This window comes from Oreochromis aureus, linkage group 6, assembly GCF_013358895.1.
Source record: "Oreochromis aureus strain Israel breed Guangdong linkage group 6, ZZ_aureus, whole genome shotgun sequence".
Lineage (NCBI taxonomy): Eukaryota > Metazoa > Chordata > Actinopteri > Cichliformes > Cichlidae > Oreochromis > Oreochromis aureus.
Window position 1 is genome coordinate 34,370,142 of NC_052947.1, and position 18,562 is coordinate 34,388,703.

An 18,562-nucleotide genomic window follows, 5' to 3' on the forward strand; every position below is an offset into this window, starting at 1 on the left:
AAAGGTGCATCCTTTCTATCAACATTTCTATCAGGATACAGCCAAATGTCTGAATGCATTCTGGGTGTACAGAAGAAAAATCAGGTAATATAATATGTTGTCTGCAATAATCACCCAACCATTTAAAGACTTACAAACAAGGCAGACAGTTTTTCTTGGGTTTGTCTTATTGCTTTGGCATGAAAAATGGTATTTTTGTCTCATTTTCAAGCACCTCGTGCTATTTTATCTACTTTCAACTATGGCCAGAAACAAAACAAAGCTACTCAAAAATATGTCTGAGATCGTATGTGCCTACACGCAATAAAAATGTAGCCTAAGGCCTATACCGAATTTGATCTACCGAGCTGAACAATTCTTCATTCCTTCAGTTGTCTTGAAGCATGCACACCACCATCTGTCTTCCCAGAAATCAATGCAACAATCTGTTTAACAGATACCTCAAATAGCTGAAAAACGAAAGAAGTTGCTGTAAATCTATCACCATTTCGCGAGAATGTCACGAACAGAGAGATGGCATTGCTGCTATTTTGTTATTCTTTCATATGGGATTGGACAGAATGATACGTTTTTTAGTACAGGCCTCAGATCAGCGGATCAAAATGAATTTGTGCTCTAGATCTTGACTGATTCAACTCCCAGAGCTTGTCAGTCTTGTCCCTTTGTAGCTTCTGCAGCAGACACTACCAGACCACCACAATCACACACTATTAGTGAGACCAGACATGCTTCTGGAGCCTATCACATGTGTATTTTTCCTTTGAAAGACAAACATTGTAGATAACACATAAGGGGCTTGTGTGACATGCTGAACTTCACCCTGACCGGGACAACAACTTGACCCCTTGTGCAGCATAGAAGGCATTCTTTCTCCCCTTGTGTTGTTATGTTTCACAGCGAGCCTCCAAGGTCAGGATACCTCAGGCTTCGGGTGGTCCGGGCACTTTGTCTGCTGTGCATGTGTGTCATCACCAACCACAAGAGCTGAGGGCTCAGCCATGAGCGAGAATATTTGACGGCTGATAGCTTCAAAGAACAACGATCCAGGGACGGCTGTCATGATCTAAATTCCATTGCTTACACTAAAGCACAGAAAGGTTGCGACCCATGCGTAACAAGTATAAAATCCAGCCCTCCAACTTTTACAGTAAACCTTTTTCTTTAGAATAATTAGAACTCTCATGGGCTGCATCGATAAACCAACAAAACTTTAAATAAGCTTATGATCCAAACCTAATCGTAGCTTGAAGCCTCCCTTTCATGTTGCATGTAATCTGAAAATCTGCAAGAGCATCACTTTGAATCTGTGTTGTCACCAGCAGTGGAGGCCATAGCTGGACATCGAGGGCCGTGATTAATAGGTGATAAGAGTGGCATCTTTACAAGCGACATGAAAACGAGCCTCAGGCAAGAGATATGAGACTTGGCCAGAGCACTACTGCCAGAGCTCTCCGTTCAATCAGTGAGGATGACAGAAAGAGCCTTAGCGGGATCGGTGTAAAGCGCTGAGCCACTGCAGGAGGCTAGCAGGTGGGGTGGGAAAAACTATTCCTTAAACCAGGTGTTAAGAGGCCTTGCATGGTAACCTTCTGCAAGCTGCTTATGCATCACAGTAAATTGAGGAGGGGTCAGCAGCAGCAATACAAGGTGTTGAATTCTGGGGGATGGGGGTGTAATGTAACATACAGAAAAGGATAGATGACTAATGAATAAGTCTTGTTTGCTTTGACACACTGCAGCTCATTCTGCTGATCCCTTCACAGCCTACTCTGTTCTGTGTGCACTTTATTCCGATTTCAGACACAACTTCATCCAAGTATGTTCCTTGAATTCCACAAGGAAAATTTTGATGTGCAAAGGGCAAACAGAGATCAGAACACTAAAAGCCTCACATCATGAAAGCATGTGCAGATTTGTATTACTGAAGTTCATACTGATGTTGCACAACTTGCACACATTCTGTTTTCCCCCAAACAATTTAAATCAGTGGAGGTACAATTTGGAAACGACACTGGGAGAGAGGAACCTTTTTTATTATTTTTATGGACTTTTACACTTTCTATATATTCTTTTAGATTTGCATTAATTGCTGAAGATGTTTTAAATATTATATACAAAGTAAATACTAAAATAAAGCGACGTGCTGCTAAGTTCATACCCAAGCAGCAATTCCAGGGCTGAAAAATTAAGTCAATATAGACATCACAAAAAGAATAGACAGTTAACAGTTCCTAGAATGACCACTTAAGGTTAGCTGCAAGAGCAACCCGTCCCCATCACCCCCTCGTAAAATTCAAAAACTGTATATGAAAGTCCGATGTAGACTCTAGGTCTAAAACCCAAAAGTTTAACCTGTTCTTTTCTAAAAGCCGGCAAAAGCAGACCCTTCTGGTTCAATGCAGACTGTGGCGATGGCTGTGAGAAAATGATCATTTTGTAATTATGATTTCTGATTTTAGTCAAAAAGGACAATAAAGAAGGTCATGCTTTATGGTTTGTCTTTTGTAAGGTAGCGATTAACCAGACCTTATGCATTCACACTTTTGTTCATCACATTCTGTTTCACTAATACCAAGACTATGAGAGCCAAAAGTGGACCTGCTGGTGGTGGAGTGATTAGCATGTTGACTGACAGAAAGAAGGTTCTGGGTTTGAACTCTTACCTCGACCTTTCTTTAAGCCTTTCAGTGCAAAGATATGTATGCATGTTAATTGGTGATTGTCTGTTCTTGGCAATAAATTGCAAATTGCTGTATGAATTTACACTTTATATATAACTTGTAATCTACAGCCCTTTGAATGGTCAGTAACACTAATAAAGTATCATAGAAATGTGAGTATCCATAACATATAGATACAGTCTATAGTTACACATATTTACAGACTTTTTTAAGCTATGTTCTCCTTTTATAAAACCAGGTTTTATAACTCCTGGATTTGAAAACTATAAAGGCTAAAATTGCGCATTATCAAGGTTGTAGCCTGTCTGAGTGACAGGTGGTTGCAGGTTAAACCCGATTAGCCTGGTTGTCTGTTACCACCACAGCTGATTTGAAACAGGTTTGGTTTGGTGACTTTTGGCGGATTAATACTTTGGGTTTAGCACTAATTAGCAGCTGTGAATGCACCTTTCTAAATAAGATAGCTAGCATTAGCTGTTCACTTAGCACCGCTCTCTCATCCAAATATGGTCACCTCTGGTGACAGGGAAGACATGACGAAAAAGCTCTAATGCAAATTTCAATTATTGAAAATGGATTTTCAATTTTCACAGTGGCTACGCCCATTTATATTTATATACAATTGTTTATAGCTTTAATTACTGACTTTACACTATGCAGTTCAATGGCTTTGCTCGTGTCTTACCTAAGTGGGGCACTGGTTCTGATAGATGGATGGTTGTGTTGGTGCGGGACAGGGAGGGTGTCAAGCTGCGCTACAGTCAATAGCTTTAAGCATCTTTGGAGCTCATGACATAGTGGAGCAGCAGCGTGGCCTTGGAGTCATGCTGGATGAGCCACCATGCCTGTCAGTATATTGATTGATACCAGTGGAGGGGTCACGCCATGCTCAACTCCGGCACTCAACAATAAGTCCTTCACATAAGTCCTACAACTTTATCAACAAACTATCACACTACCCCAAGTGTAGGTCCCATCTGAAAAGAAGATGGGACCTAGATGTCCATTTTGATGTCCATTTTCCATTGATTCAAATACATTTTCGTTAAATAAAAATAGTTCTACCTTTATTAAAGAAATCATATATTTTATACCACAATGAAAAGGGATCATTCGGTGCATCCCTAATTAAAATTCCCAAAGAATTCATCTACTATAGATTCTCTGTGGATACTAAAGAGAAAAGGAGACATGTAAAAATGGTCTAAAGGTATGTGCCCCAGAAATCAGTTTTCCAGCTGAGGATTTTGGCTTTATTTGCAAAGATCATGATGAAACAGTTAAATCACAAAAGCAGCATAGTATTATGTTCATACTGATACTACAGCCATGCATATACGCACAAAATATTCTGCCAATTCATGAATCATATGCACTTAGCAAGGTTGCTGGAAATGCTATAGGGATGTCAAAACAATCCATTTCATTTTTGTTGAAGGGTCTCTTACATTTTACATGAAACATTGCTTGATAGCGAGTTTTCATACTTTTACTGTCTGATTCAGTGGATTTGACAGAACAAAAGATTTGTTGCACTCACAGACACAAATAGATCTATACTCCAGATTTAACTTCACCTAAACGTTCTTTGATGTTGCAGTTCTATATATTGAAAATCATTCTGAAATTGCTAAAATAAAATGTTTCTAATATATGTGGTTGAATATGGATAACAGTTTTTCATAATGAATTAGAAATTTTTAGGTTTTGCACAGTTTAACCTTCCTAGAAGACTGACCTTGATGTGTTTTTCTCTCACCAAAGCCGTTGGTGGTTGGCACTGCACAACAGGCCATAAATCAGAAATTCCAGCTTCCAGTGATGTCAGTCCTTTGCATCTTGTGTTGTCACTTCACAGTGTGAAGATGTGAACACGTGGTCACTCTTTCACGCCACACACCCCTCAGTAACCCAAAAGATTTCCAATATGTTTAGGCATTTCGATGCATTTGTACATACACATATGCACAGGGCACACTACACTCATTTACATGTCGTTAAAAGGGTGGAAAAAAATGAATGTGTTACAGCTCAAACTAAAATTGACATAAGTTAGTCCCTCAATGCAGAACAGAGATCTAAAGCATATAGTAACATCACACCACAGGTATTTACTGTATGTGCAGACATACCGCAGAACAGTAAAATGTTTACTGTTTGCTATTTATAGAGCATGGCTGTTGACCTGGAAAACCAGATGTAGATGAAAAGCTCCACTGAGTCCTCTTGATTTATAAAGCCCCCCAAAACTTCAGGTGGATATAAATTTAAAATATATAAACAGAATCCAATGACTTGCAAATTATTTAAATCCTATATTTATGTAAAAATAGTACAAAGGCACGACATTAAATGCTAAAAAATTAGATTTTATTTTTAGATATTAATGCAGCATTTTGAATTTGATGTAGCAACACATTTAAATAAAAAGTTATAACAAAAAACACATGAAACATGGTGAAACATCTCACATTTAACTAGTTTAATCGGTAACAGGTTAGTAACCTCACTGAATATTGAATAGAGCATCTTCAGAGAGTCTTTCATAGCATATACATATATGTATATCACCTCTTGAAAAAAAAGTGATTGTATTTGAATGTAAAAGAAAGAACACATGTTGAAAGCTGCCAGACATTCATTAAATCATATCAAACTACTAGCAAAATTCTGTCTACTTAATTCCTTGTGCTCTCAGTTCTAGAGAAGTATTTTTTTGCTATTAGTTACCATAAACCCCAGAAAGGCCTTATTACTGGCAAACACCAACTATTAAAGCCAAGAAGTAATAAAATCTGTATCCGAAAGATTTTATGACTTATAGGGATTTGTATTTTTCGTGCTGCTGAAGATTTACAACTGCAATTATTCATGGTAGCAAGACAATCCCAGTTTAGTAAAGTTTTATTGCTCTCTTCAAATTCTTGTTGCCAATTTCTGAGTCTGTGTTTCAGCAAATTCCTTTTGATACTGAGAAAAGAACCTAAACAATGCACATGATCTCCTGATGGTTTTAAATGATTGAAGAATTGACCAGAATGTGCAGACATTGTTATCTCTCTCTGTCTCTCATATATATATATATATATATATATATATATATATATATAGCACACCATCTGTGTTTACATATGGTAGATAATTTAGATGTAGTCTATAAGGTTAAAGGTTATTAACACCAGAACTGTGACTAAGTCATCACTCGTCTTTTTATATACCAGTAATTTCATCAGCTAACATTACACTATAAAAGGAGCTTTACATATGTTGCTTTATTTAAACAGTTACACCTTGCGATAAAACTGTCAGCACTATTAATCGGGTTCAAAGATAATGTATGATGATCTACCTTTGATTTGCAAAGCTGCCTACTGTCTCGTGTTTCTGATCTATAGTGGGTGACCTGTGATTATGAAAGTGAATGTCATGCGTTTCCATCCTATCCTGAGATCGTGAGAATACTCCAGGCTTTGCTCACAGTAATTACTACTTGGTCACGAAAATCAAATAACATGCAGTCAATAAAGGCAAGCAGGTACAGGTAAAATGGAAAAAGAATTAGTTATAAATACAGTTCACCCTATGTATAAAGTGGCTGTAGCGAGCATTCATCCACTGTGAGCCAATTCCTTTCTTTTCTGGAGCATCGAATTAGCTTTTTTTGGTGATTCTTTGCCAGATTTAACTGTATTCGTATGAGAGGATGAAGTGCTTAGCTTGGTTCACAAAGCGCATCCAACCAGGACTCGAATGTGATGCATTCAAAGGTCTTGAAAGCTGCAGTTCCTCAAGCAGCCACTTGAGGCTGGTTTCAAAATATGATCCTCACCCATAGACTACCAAACTAAAATGACTACCAAGAGTCAAAGAAAAAGGCACAAAGTTATACTGGTGCTTTCCTTTTACCTCGGACGTTGGAGCTGGAAATGACGTCATACCCGAGTTGACAGCGTTCCAGTAGCAGTAGTCAGAAAAACTGGCATTCAGTTTTCACTGGAATATAACACAAACACTTTTTTCCCCTCCCCCCGTTAAAAACACTGCTGTAGCGCATTCATGAATACACCCTGGTTTAGTTTCTGTAAGGCTTATTTAGTGAGTCACAAACACCTAACAGTGATAATGCAGACTACAAATTATTTAACATTATTTAACTTGATCTTTTACTGATGGACATTAAACGATTCTTTTTTTAAGGAATGAAGGATAAAACTGCATATTAACTCCTGAAGTCAGGTCTATTATTACAAAAAACAAAAACTCCTCTGACCTTATGCTAAGGTAAATGGATCTCCACACAGGGCTGCAATAGCATGAAGCAAATGTAAAGATTGACCTGCAGTCAGGCACCCACCATTAAAAAGCAGCTGAAAGTGAAATCTGCATATTTCAATATCTAATCTAACATGTGCAGGCTGAACCTCTTATGATGGCACAATCAAACTGAATATTTTACTATGACTCTGTCTGTTGTTTTTATTTTTTTATATTTATCAATTCACATACAATGAATAAATATCAGATTTTCAGTTTTTTAAATAACATTATTATCTGCTCAACCAACAAGATGATTAATACCCCCCACTACTGGCCATGAGTCAGCATGTATCATATGCTCATGCTCAGAAAATGCTAAAACTAGGAGAAATCAGGTTTGGGTCACAACTGAATGGACATATGGACAGAATGATACTGAGTCAGGGGGGAATGAACATTTGGCTCAAGCTGCACAACCTGATGAATATTAGGGGCCCCTGGACAAGCCTTCTTGCTCAGTGACCTAATGTACCCAGAACAGCTGTGTGAGGCTGCTTAGCAGTTAGGCCTGGATGACAAGTCATTGCTCAGCTTGATATATGAACTATTACATGTGAAACAGGAGTTGAATGGTATGGTGGTGGTAGTGGTGGTTGTGTGTGTGTGTGTGTCTGTACTTGGATTAATATGTTCTTATCAAGTGTGTTTAGGGAGTCTAGCTTTTGGTCAAAGGCAGCTAAAAGTTAATAAAATATTGGTCTTTGCAGCTCTTGCCGATAAGAGAAACACTGAAGCAACTTAAGGCACAATTATATGAAAAATATGTTATGTATGTGGGGGTCACTGGATACATGTACACATGGAAATATCTCAAGTCCATGAGTATCTTTATTTCACCAGTTTCTCACTTTCTCATCAACACTCTGACACTTTTCAGACAGGCAGACTGACCTTCCTGCAGCAAGCACAAAAGTAACACAACACAAAAGTAAAAATGTGCCTTCAGAAAACAGAAGCAAGACCTGACATTTATTATAGAAATGTTTGCCTCCCAGAGCCTGTGTATGTACTGTAAACAACACCCAAAGTAGGTAACACCAAGTGTCTCTATTTTAACAGATATGATCAGGTACATTGTGTTGAAGTACTTCATTTACATTTACAAAGATGCAGAGTGAGAACACAAGTCCAAATTAAGTCATTTACAAAATTGAGTCAGAATAACAAAACAATTCAGTTGCTTTAAGAACAGCGTTAGATACGTTGGGAAATGTATATTGCAGCTTTGCAACCTAACTGTATTGCATTTTTTAATAGCCAGTATCCAGGTACCTAAAACACAAGAGGAAAAACACACACACACACACAAAACACACATTTAGGCAGCAGTACTTTCAACAACTTAAAAATTGTAAAGACAGCTAAATACTCTAATGAAGCAATATTTATTTATTGTGTGGAGTCATTTTTCTAATTGATATAAAAGTTATCAGTGCTGTCAACAAAGCAAAGGTGGCTATTTTAAGGAATCTAAAAAATAAGACATGTAAGAGTTATTTATCATTTTTTTCTTTGCTACATAATTCCATATATCTTGCTTCATATATTTGATGTCTTCAGCATATATCAGGGTTCGTACACTTTTTTCAGGGTCAAATTCAAGCACTTTTTAAGCACTTTCAAGGCCCCTTTTTAAGCCCCCCCCCGCCAAAAAATAAAAAAGAAAGCATGTTTCAATTTGCATCACCTCAGTAAGACCATGTGAAAAGACACCATAGCTCCCCTTTTGTTAGGACATAGAAAAACGTGAAGTCCTAAATGATCACTTTTAAAGTGTTTGTGCTAATAACATCATGTCAGACAGGCATGGAGAACAGCACTGACTGTTTAAGTAGTTTAATGCGTAGGTGGCGATAAACACATTTTGAATGAAAGCCGGGGAACTTTGGTAGCACAGAAACAAGTGGCTTTGTGAACATATGGATCACTCATATTACCATTATTTCACCCAAAGGCACCAAGTTAATACTCAAAAAGCTGTAGCAATACACACAAATATAAACAGTACTTGGTGACAACTTTGCTTTTAGCCGTTAACCCTCTGGGGTCCAGGGTATAATTCGCCATTTTCGACTACTTTTGATTTGGCCTCTATATTTCACCTTTAAAAACTGTTTATCTTGCCAATCTGTTATTTACTCATTTTGTCATAATGTGTCAGCACAATTTATCTAAATTCAGACAAAATTTAAAATACAAGCAGAAAGTGAGGATTTTTTACCGTAAAACCCACAAGCATGTTTAACGAATCATTTTCATAACTTGAAATGGAAATAGAAATTGGACATTTAAAAAAAAAATATGAACAAGTTTTGCAAACAACAACGTTACATGGTGCTATTTACCTGTCAATGGAAAATTGTACTTAGTAGTCAGTATAAGCTTTTAATGATATAAGTTTGCATATGATAGAATACTGTATGTTGACCTTTTGATGACTTAGACTGTTGTCCACTACAAGACTGTTTTATAAATTCTTTCTCACAGCGATAATAGCTGAACAAGCAGCAGGAAGAGGAGAGCTGGATACTTTTATCTGCGCTCTCTAACAAGAAGAAGGGCTGCGTCCTTCTGAATCTCTCACAACACACACACATACACCTCAACCACTCTTATCTTCACTCCCACGCACTAACATTCCTCTGCCTATGAATAGACGTATTCACTGTTGTCACCAGTGACTATAAATGCACGAATAAAGAAGTACACTGTGTGACTCTCTTCTGAGACGTTCACCCATGTACATGTGATTGATTATATTGTCTCACTGTGTCTCTGTTTTACTTTGGCAGCCTTCTATTTGGGAGATTTCCCCCGACATTACCTAAAAATGCATCCAAGGCTCAGACGTTTTTTATATAACCATTTCAAACTATCTACAGAACAATCAGCTGTGCTGCATCAAATAAGAAGGCACACACACAAATTATTTATGCAACTCCAAAACATAGTTTGTGTCACTATAACACAGATGAGAACAGCACAGGGATAAACCTGCAGGTCTGACAGCAGGTGTGTCACTCGGCGTTTACACTGCAATCTGCCTTTGGTGGCTTTAAGGCAGCAACTGTGACGTTCACTAGTAGAACTGACACACAAAACAAAACAACTACACCACACACTAACTACACAAGACAACACACTAACTTGAGACTCCAAACAGGGTAAACGTCACAAATCTCTCACGTATCAAAACACTCTCTCTCTCTTTCGCTCACTCGCTCTCTCTCTTCCCTTTCTTCCCAACAACCAAATACCACATGTTGGCGTATCATTTTTAAGTGGTCGACATGGTACATTTTTCCACCAATAGGGAAGGAGTGTTTTTCTTTTTCCCCAAGCAAAGCGTGTTTGCTAGCGCTCTCCATAAAAAACGCAGTTTTACCGTTTCTTCCCAGAGTAAACGCCACTGTTTTATTCAGAACCCCCAAACAAAAACATCGGTTTTACGTGACCTATCAACACAATTTAAAAATTGGTATACAGTTTGAAGTCCGCACGTTTGACCCAAGTTGAAATGGAGACTCTGGGTCCGTCGACCCCAGAGGGTTAATCAGAAAGCCTTAAGTTAGCTAGTTATGTATCGGGCTAATGTTTAAAGCGTTCACTTGAGTAAATTAACTCATATTACTGCTAAGTAATGTTAGCTAAGTTCACAGCATATTCCGTAATAGCGCTGCCATACTGCATCACACTCAGTGCATTTCAATCATTTCTCCAGCGAGTTTGATAGCTAGCAAAATAATAACCATAATTTAAAAAAAAAAAATAGCATGTGTAACGTATACGTACTGGAAAATTATTTACTAGGACTTACCTATCATGCTACTGGAGAAGCATAAACTCCGCCATTGTTGTTTTCCATCAAACACTCATTAAAACAGCAACCTACAGGTATGTTAGCGCACTCATCCCCGACTGTCCGAGGGAGGGCGGGGTCTATATTGGAACAGACGCAAGGCAGCCCAGGCGGGGACATTTTGCTTTTACATTTTGTGACTCATTTTATTTCTCTATCTGATAAGAAAACTATTCAATCATAGTTATTTATTGTGAATGAAATACAGTTACATTCTCAAGCACTTTTAAGCACCACATCTGAAATTCAAGCACTTTCCAAACCTTGAAAAACGACATTAGAATTCAAGCATTTTCAAGGATTTCAAGCACCCGTACGAACCCTGATATATCTATAATGTAGAAAGTAATAAAAATAAAGAAAAAAAACATTGAATGAGAAGGTGTGTCCAAAGTTTTGACTGGCAGTGTGTATATATTACATTTAAAGACATAAAATACACTTACATTTTCAGCATCGTGCTCCAGTCCTGTATCATGATGTTCCATCTCATCATCTCTAAATTCCTTTATCACCTGTTAAAAATATGCATGATAAAACAAATTAATTAAATACATTAATTAATTAAATTTCACTGCACAAAATTCTCAAGTTATTTGGTCTTGAGTTGGTTACATTAAACCCATTTTCTTTTCAAAGTAACTGCAAATAAATCAGTCATGAAAAGTTTTATATACCATGGTCAGAAAATGTGTATCTAATAAGATCTGCTTTGTGCTGAAAAGTGCTTTGTCCCCATCTGGAAAACATCCAGAGAGTCAGTCTTGAGCTCTTGACAGTATATATGAAAAAGCCACTGGTGAAATGCCAATTTTATTCCATGTTCTATGATCTGTGAAGCTGCATTGGTGTGTGGAACTTGTCCAAATTAGAAGTTAAATAAACTTCGACCTGCATCAGTGCCCAGTAACAAATGTCAGTAGCCATTAAGTGATGTAATTGTGTAATGGCGAAAGCACTGAAGTCAAAAATGTCAAAAATCATGCTGCATAGCCTTGGAGAAATTGCCTATAAAACTGTAAAACTCTCCAAGTAAACCTGAACTGTACTGAACTGCTTAAATAAACAGAAAAAATTCCACCCACGAATAGATTTAACACTGAAAGTCAACAGTGATCCAGGAAGAGAACGAGGCTGTGCCAGAGGTTTGACTGTGGCTGGCTTACATGCAAAAAAGAAAAAAAAAGAAAATGATCCAGCTGCTAGGATTACACTTAAAAATAAATGAGTGAGGTAATCAACAAATACAGTTGTAATTTTTTAATAAATGCAATTAGAAATATGCACAAGCTAACTATAAAAGAACGAGACCATTTCAGACTCATATTGGGATTAATGGGATACAGACATCATTGAATTAAATTTTCCTCAAAGTTTGGTCAAACACAAATTAACGTGGCTTCATTTATTTGCTGGTCAGATAACTCTTACTTAAATGTAGTAATGTTAGTAACAGGCGATTAGTGAATAGGCACAAAGCTGTATTAACTTGCTTGACACTGAGTTTAACTGATTAATTATTATTTAGCGTGGCTTGTAACAATCACCATAATCAAAAACATTCAACATTTATTTCCATTTTGGTATGCTAGACTCTAATCCCTTTTTTTGGGAGTGGCAGGTGCCTAATATTATCGCATTTGGCACCTCTTTAGACTCAGCTGTTGCCACAATCTCATAATGAACAATATGAATTTCATGCACAGTAAAGGGCAACCACAGGGCAGAGCTACAGAGATAAGAGACTCACTTGTAACAGTTCAGTGTATCTCTCTGGGTCCTTCTCCATCAGAGTTCTTATCTGGTTGTTATAGTGTTCAGTGATACTCTCTTCCACTGCCACAGTACAGGCCATGGCCCCTTCTTTTCCCAGTAATGCAGATGATGCCCCTTCAAAAGAGAGAGATGCATGCTGTTAACATTTAATGAAGAGATTTCCTACTGCTTACTGTTTATACACTTGTTAATGACACGTCAGGGAGCCATTGTGAAATTCAATAATCATTACCCTTTGATGCATTTGTTTATCTTCTCAGCAAAATTGTGTCTTTATGTGCTGTACTGACCTAATACAAACCCAGCAATATTCCAGAAAGGTAACAGTGCTGTGGGGCGAACTCTGTTCTCAGCAAGAATTTCATTGAATTTCTCAAGGTGTTTCTTTTCTTGATCCCACATTTCCTGTAGGGAAAAAAGCACACAGTGTCAACATTTATGGACATATACTCATGATGAAAACATACGAACACTTTTAACATTTTTATAACTTTATTTATATGGAGAGGACCAAGTACGTACGCATGATTGGTTGTTATACAAGAAAGGTAATACGTTTGTGTTGATAGAAATGCATTAGATTTCTTGTTATGTCTGATCTTTCTATAAGCATATACAATTTTATAACACTGCTAAGGCACTTCTTTAGGCTTTTCCTAAACCTGGTAACAACAAAGAACATGTTTGATTTACTCAAAGCCTTCTGTCACTGACATTTTTGCAGTGCATTCCATTAAAAAAAAAAAAAAAACGGGGTGGGGGGGAGTGTACAGCTGTCTACAACTTTTGAGGTGTGGAGATATGAATGTCACTTTCATTTATATTAAATGACAAATCAGGACCATGAGGCTAAAGCGCAATCTGCACACAGAAACAGCTATCCAATGCAGCAGCTAACATGAGATAAGTTCTTTCAGTGATGAGCAATAAGGCCTCTGTTAGTTTAGCCTTGATTTCTAACCATTCCTAGTTCTATATGCCATGTCTAGAGAACTGACTGTGAAGGAAAGATCTTGTGTATGTCCTCGTTAGGATAAAGATCTGTGGCAGTCAGTGGGAATTTAGACTTTTTATATGGTTAACTGGTAATCATGTGACAATTCTTCTCAGGTTGTAGAACCAGGATGTAATTTGCAGGGGAGTCTATATGTCCCTGCCTGGGCTAAATAAGTTTTATTAAAGTTTTTTTTAACTAAATAAACGAGAAATGAACTGGATTCAGAATGTTGGGAGACTCAGAAAACCCCTAGAAATTCTATTTATCAACCGTGTGCCTGAGAATTAACATCAAACAACGGTGAGATCTGACTGCTGTCTGCAAGATCCTGCAGAAATCACGGGCACGGTTTACTGGCTTTACGTGATGGTGCTGCAGCTGCTGTGACAGGCTGATGGAGAGGATCAACCCTAATACGGGCATCTTTCACTGCATCATTTGGCTTACTTCATTTTAAATATTGTATTTAAGAGGAAGGAAGAAGAAGGAAGATTTAAATGGATTGTTACGTTCGACTGGATCGCATTTGTCCAAAGAGGCAAACATGACACTAGGAATACTGTGCATAATCATTTAATTAAAAGTAGATTTGAGTATTCTTGTAAAAGCTGTGGTTATGTTTAAATTTATAATAATTCAATAAACTTACCCACAGCAACAACTGGGGGCTGAACCCCCCTGTTATTTTATTTTTTTTAATAAATGATAATCTTGACGTGACACAGAAGTAATGAAATTATCAGTTTATATCAGTTTATTTGGTTAATACCTGAATGAATGGCCCAGTCTTCGATCTACCCAACACTGCCATCTGGCCGGCGTAGATGCGGTTGGCTCCATATTCTCCAGCATGGTCCACGCGCAGCATCCGGTGCACCATCTCCTTCTCCTCACTGTCGCGCGGGGGCGGAATTACACCGTAAGCGCGAGAGCTCTGCTGCAGAGTTAGTGCTAAAACAAAGTAAAAGACGTATGTAAAGCTCCTTCAGTCAACCGCCTTGAAGCTGAAACATTTATAATTACACGACTCTTAAGTTCCCACTATGAAGGTCACGCATTTACTTCACTTACAAACTAAGTAAATGTCAAGAGTTTGAGTTGAGAAAACTGACAATGACGAGTAATCTATCAAACGTTTGATTTAGGCTACATTACGTTTACAAGTGTAGACCCAGTCTAGTGTAACACTGGGTAACACTAGTATGCACTGATAGACGTTACATACTGTGAGGGTTAGATAAGTGTTTTTAGCATGTAGCACTGTAGCTCCCAGGTGTCGCTGCTTACCTCTGCATTTTAAACACTGACGAATCATCGCTGTGCTGTTACTCTGAGACCAGTGGCAAAAAACTCTAAGTGCGGCTGTCTGCATGATAGTCCGGTAATGGTTTAACTAGATGTGTAATTTTAAAAAACATGCATCAAACTGACATTGAACGCCAGTAACTGCACGTAACGGACGTCTGCTCTTCTTCTTCGTTTATTTAATTGCGGGCGCCAACTAGCGTTTAGGATGTGTTACCACCACCCACCGAGTTACTGGTTATTCTAATGTATGAAGCACAGAGATAAATTTATAGGTTTTGCTATAATTGGTTGGGTGTATTGCACAAACTAATTAGTAAAATAAACTGAGAAGTAAAAGAGGTTTCTGAACAGCCACGTTCGGGATAAAATAACATTGTTTCACTACAATGTGTCCAATAATCTTTGAGGAGTAGTGATTCTTGTGAGTTGTCTCCTCACCTCAGCCTTCGTATGACTGTTGCTCTCTAAAGAGGACTGCTGTGGTTAAAAAATAAAAATGAAAGTTCTGAAAATTCTTCCAAATGGCATTGAAACGAGCTTGGGTGTTTCAGGCTGTTTTTGCTGTGCGTGTTATACTAAAAGAGTATGGAATACTAATATGCAGTAAATGAAAGTAGCAATACAACAGTGTTAAAATACAAGTTAAAGTCCTGCATCCCAGCCTATCTAAGCCTATCCTAGCTGATCGCCACTCCAACTCAGGGCAAATATATAGAGACAGAAAAACACTTAAATGAGCATGTCTTTGAACTGCCAGAGAAAACTGGAGTACCCGATGGAAACCTACGCAGGCACATGGAGAACATGGAAAATTCATTTAAATTCAATTTTATTTATATAGTGACAAATCACAGTAACACTGCCACCTCAAGACAGTTTATATTGTAAGGTAAAGACCCTATAATAGTACAGAGGAAACCTCAACAATCTGATGACCCCCTATGAGCAAGCACTTGGCAACAGTGGTAAGGAAAAACTCCTTTGTAACAGGAAGATACCTCTGGAAGAACTGACAGAAAAGGGGCAGCCACTCCACACAGAAAGGCCCCAGTTAACCAGAGGACTCAAACTCAAGATCTTTATGTTATGTGGTGACAATGCTAACCACTCGACCATGTGCTGCCCAGACTCAAACTTCTGTTTATCTGTACTAAATACTAGTTAATGCCTCAAGAAGGAAAACTTCATTATCAGAATGGCTAATTTCAGGATTTTACATGTTGTACTACAAGATATTTATTGTTGATTCATTGAGAAGTACATCTCTTTACATTCCCCAGCTTGTTTAGCTATTTTATCCCCTTGTGATTTACTCCCCATATAAGCCTGACCTATAGTTCTATAAGATGTAGTTGCACTATTGTTTAGTGTGTTTAACAGAGTGTATCTGGGCTGTTTAGGTAGCCAGTTTGAAAATAATATGTCCCTGTGTAGTTTATTTTGTTCAATCCACTGCAATACTGTTACAATGCATTTAATTTTGGAAACAAAGAACACCTTAAAAATAAGGTTTCCTTTGATCTGTCAATCATAATCTATATCTGCCTTATTTCCTTTTGAAAAATAGTTTCTATAACTGAAATAAAACCTAATTTTCTTTCAAATAAAGACCAGAGAGAAGAACATGTCAGAATAACCACTAGAAAATGAGCTAAAGACCTCTGTGTTTCCTTATGTAACACTATTTCTTTTACTATTTAGTCACTTCCCAAACAATTCTTTCCCTCCTGCCCCCGTCCAAAATTATAGTGCATGTATTTTTGCATATCCAAACATGTCTCTTTGTTTGCACACAGATCAAAATATCCTTAAAGGTTCGTCACAGGATGGCATGCTTTTTAACAATCATTTTATTAAAACAATAGCGAGAACCTTAAAGAGAACTGATTTATATTAAAATTTTCTGTAATTATTTTTGTCAGTACTGGAAATCAGAAATTCTCTTGACTTTAATAAAGGTCTGGAAGCAGTGGATCATCAATGAAGCTACCTTGTCTTAAGGTTTGGTTTGTTGATTTTGAATGTGAGGCTTGCAGTCAGCATGAGCAGTTTAGAATATTTTTATTAAAATATTGCTTAGCTTACAAAGATACCAGCTCATATTAAGAAAACACACTGAGCTTTGAAGTACTTTATTAAAAATCATTATACCTAAAATATTCAGCACAAAGCTGCAGGCAGTTCTTTGGTGCAAGAAGAAAGTTGCTTCGGTATGACCAGGAAGGACTCAAAGTGATCTGTTGTATAATCCTCCACTGAGTCACTAGCTGCTTATTGCTGTGCAGGTTCACAGGGTCAGCATCCTGGGCAACTAGTCACTAGCCTGTCGCAGGATTATATCACAACACAAACAAATCCACACTAAACACGTAATTTAGAGTTCAACCAGTTCACTCGGCCTACGTATCTTTGCCCTGTGGGAGGAAAACAAGTATTTAAAGAAAAAAGTAAATAGAGAAGAGAAAATTACCTTCTGGTCGCACATGCTCATTTTTTCTGCGTCAAACAAATCATGAGTTTGCCTTTTGTTTAGGCTTGTTATATAAGGGAGCAGCCGAAAGTGACACAGAATTTAAGACTAAACATTCAAGCGACAATAATTAGGGGTTTTCAGGAGCAACTAGAGATGTTGTTGATAGTCAACAGATGGCAGTGTTGCACAGATTAAGACATTTAAGCAATCTCTGTCCTCTCCAGCTGGTCCCAGATTTTATTGGCAGTTTCAACTTGTTGATATGCACTTCAGTGAGGCCTTCCCCGCATTTTTTTTTTTTTAATTTTATTTTAAATTAAAAAAAATAAAATTGCGAAAGTCACCGCCTTAAATCATAATAGCTGGTCTTGGCCTAACCCACCACCTGTCAATGTTATTCCCTTTCAGGATATTACTTCATACTTTTATTTAGTAAAATGTTTCCTGCTTTTGATGAGTAAAAAAGAACTACTTTGACAAAGCACATAAAATAGTTGGGACAGAGGAATCTGTGGAATGATGAGGTCGGCTGCTGCATAGCTGCGATGGTCATGAGTAAACAAGGCCAGGATAGTGAATGGTGGGGTGTGTCGGTTTTGTCTGTGTGTGTGTTTGTGGTGAGACGCCCGGTTATGTGTTTCCCTATCTGTCTGTCTGACTGTGGGTGGCTACATATGTGTGGCTGCACGTCGGTAAATGTGGTTTGCCTTTGTCCTTTCTGCTGGTGTGTCGGCCATAGGTGTGAGCGAGGCTAGATTAAAGTGAGCAACTTTCCCAGGAATACAAACCCAAACAGGTCCTGGGTTGATTCTGTCATTTCTTTTTTTTTAATAGTTGAAATATAATTGTCTATATTTCTTTGTGAATTTACACTATAGCCTAAATCTGTCCTGCATTAGTATAATTTTGTGCTGATCCTTTGGAGTTGGTTACTAAGGATACAAGTTAATATCTTGTTTTATCTCGATAATGTGGGAGGGCTGATAAATAAAGCAGGTTTAGAACTGCTAGGAATGACTTCTGAAGCTGCCTCCAAAGCCAAGTCAACTACCATAGACACCCATGTTAAAATGCCCAAAGTTTTTAATTTTATGACTTTTATGGAGGGGTGAATTTTTATAGAAATTCACGAGTTTAAATTATATTGAGGT

The 18,562-nt window shown here is 37.7% G+C and overlaps 1 protein-coding gene across 1 annotated transcript; it reads right to left on the bottom strand.

Annotated features, from left to right (window-relative positions):
* Positions 1–7,808: 7,808 nt before the first annotated feature.
* On the bottom strand, positions 7,809–15,136 carry coq7 (coenzyme Q7 homolog, ubiquinone (yeast)). The gene is made up of 6 exons (XM_039613655.1): positions 14,918–15,136; positions 14,400–14,581; positions 12,924–13,038; positions 12,608–12,747; positions 11,304–11,372; positions 7,809–8,270 (listed from the first exon to the last, which is right to left on the bottom strand). Exons 1-6 carry the CDS (start codon positions 15,000–15,002, stop codon positions 8,193–8,195), a joined length of 669 nt encoding a protein of 222 aa, XP_039469589.1. The 5' UTR covers positions 15,003–15,136; the 3' UTR covers positions 7,809–8,192.
* Positions 15,137–18,562: the final 3,426 nt, after the last annotated feature.

What these genes read in the sequence shown, in the direction of transcription:
- coq7 (XM_039613655.1), bottom strand. Translation starts at nt 15,002, where the DNA reads ATGCAGACAGCCGCACTTAGAGTTTTTTGCCACTGGTCTCAGAGTAAC. An exon ending in TCAGTGTTTAAAATGCAGAG is followed by an intron (nt 14,582 to 14,917) that starts GTAAGCAGCGAC and finishes ACTTTGTTTTAG; the next exon opens with CACTAACTCTGCAGCAGAGC. An exon ending in GATACACTGAACTGTTACAA is followed by an intron (nt 11,373 to 12,607) that starts GTGAGTCTCTTA and finishes TATTTTTAACAG; the next exon opens with GTGATAAAGGAATTTAGAGA.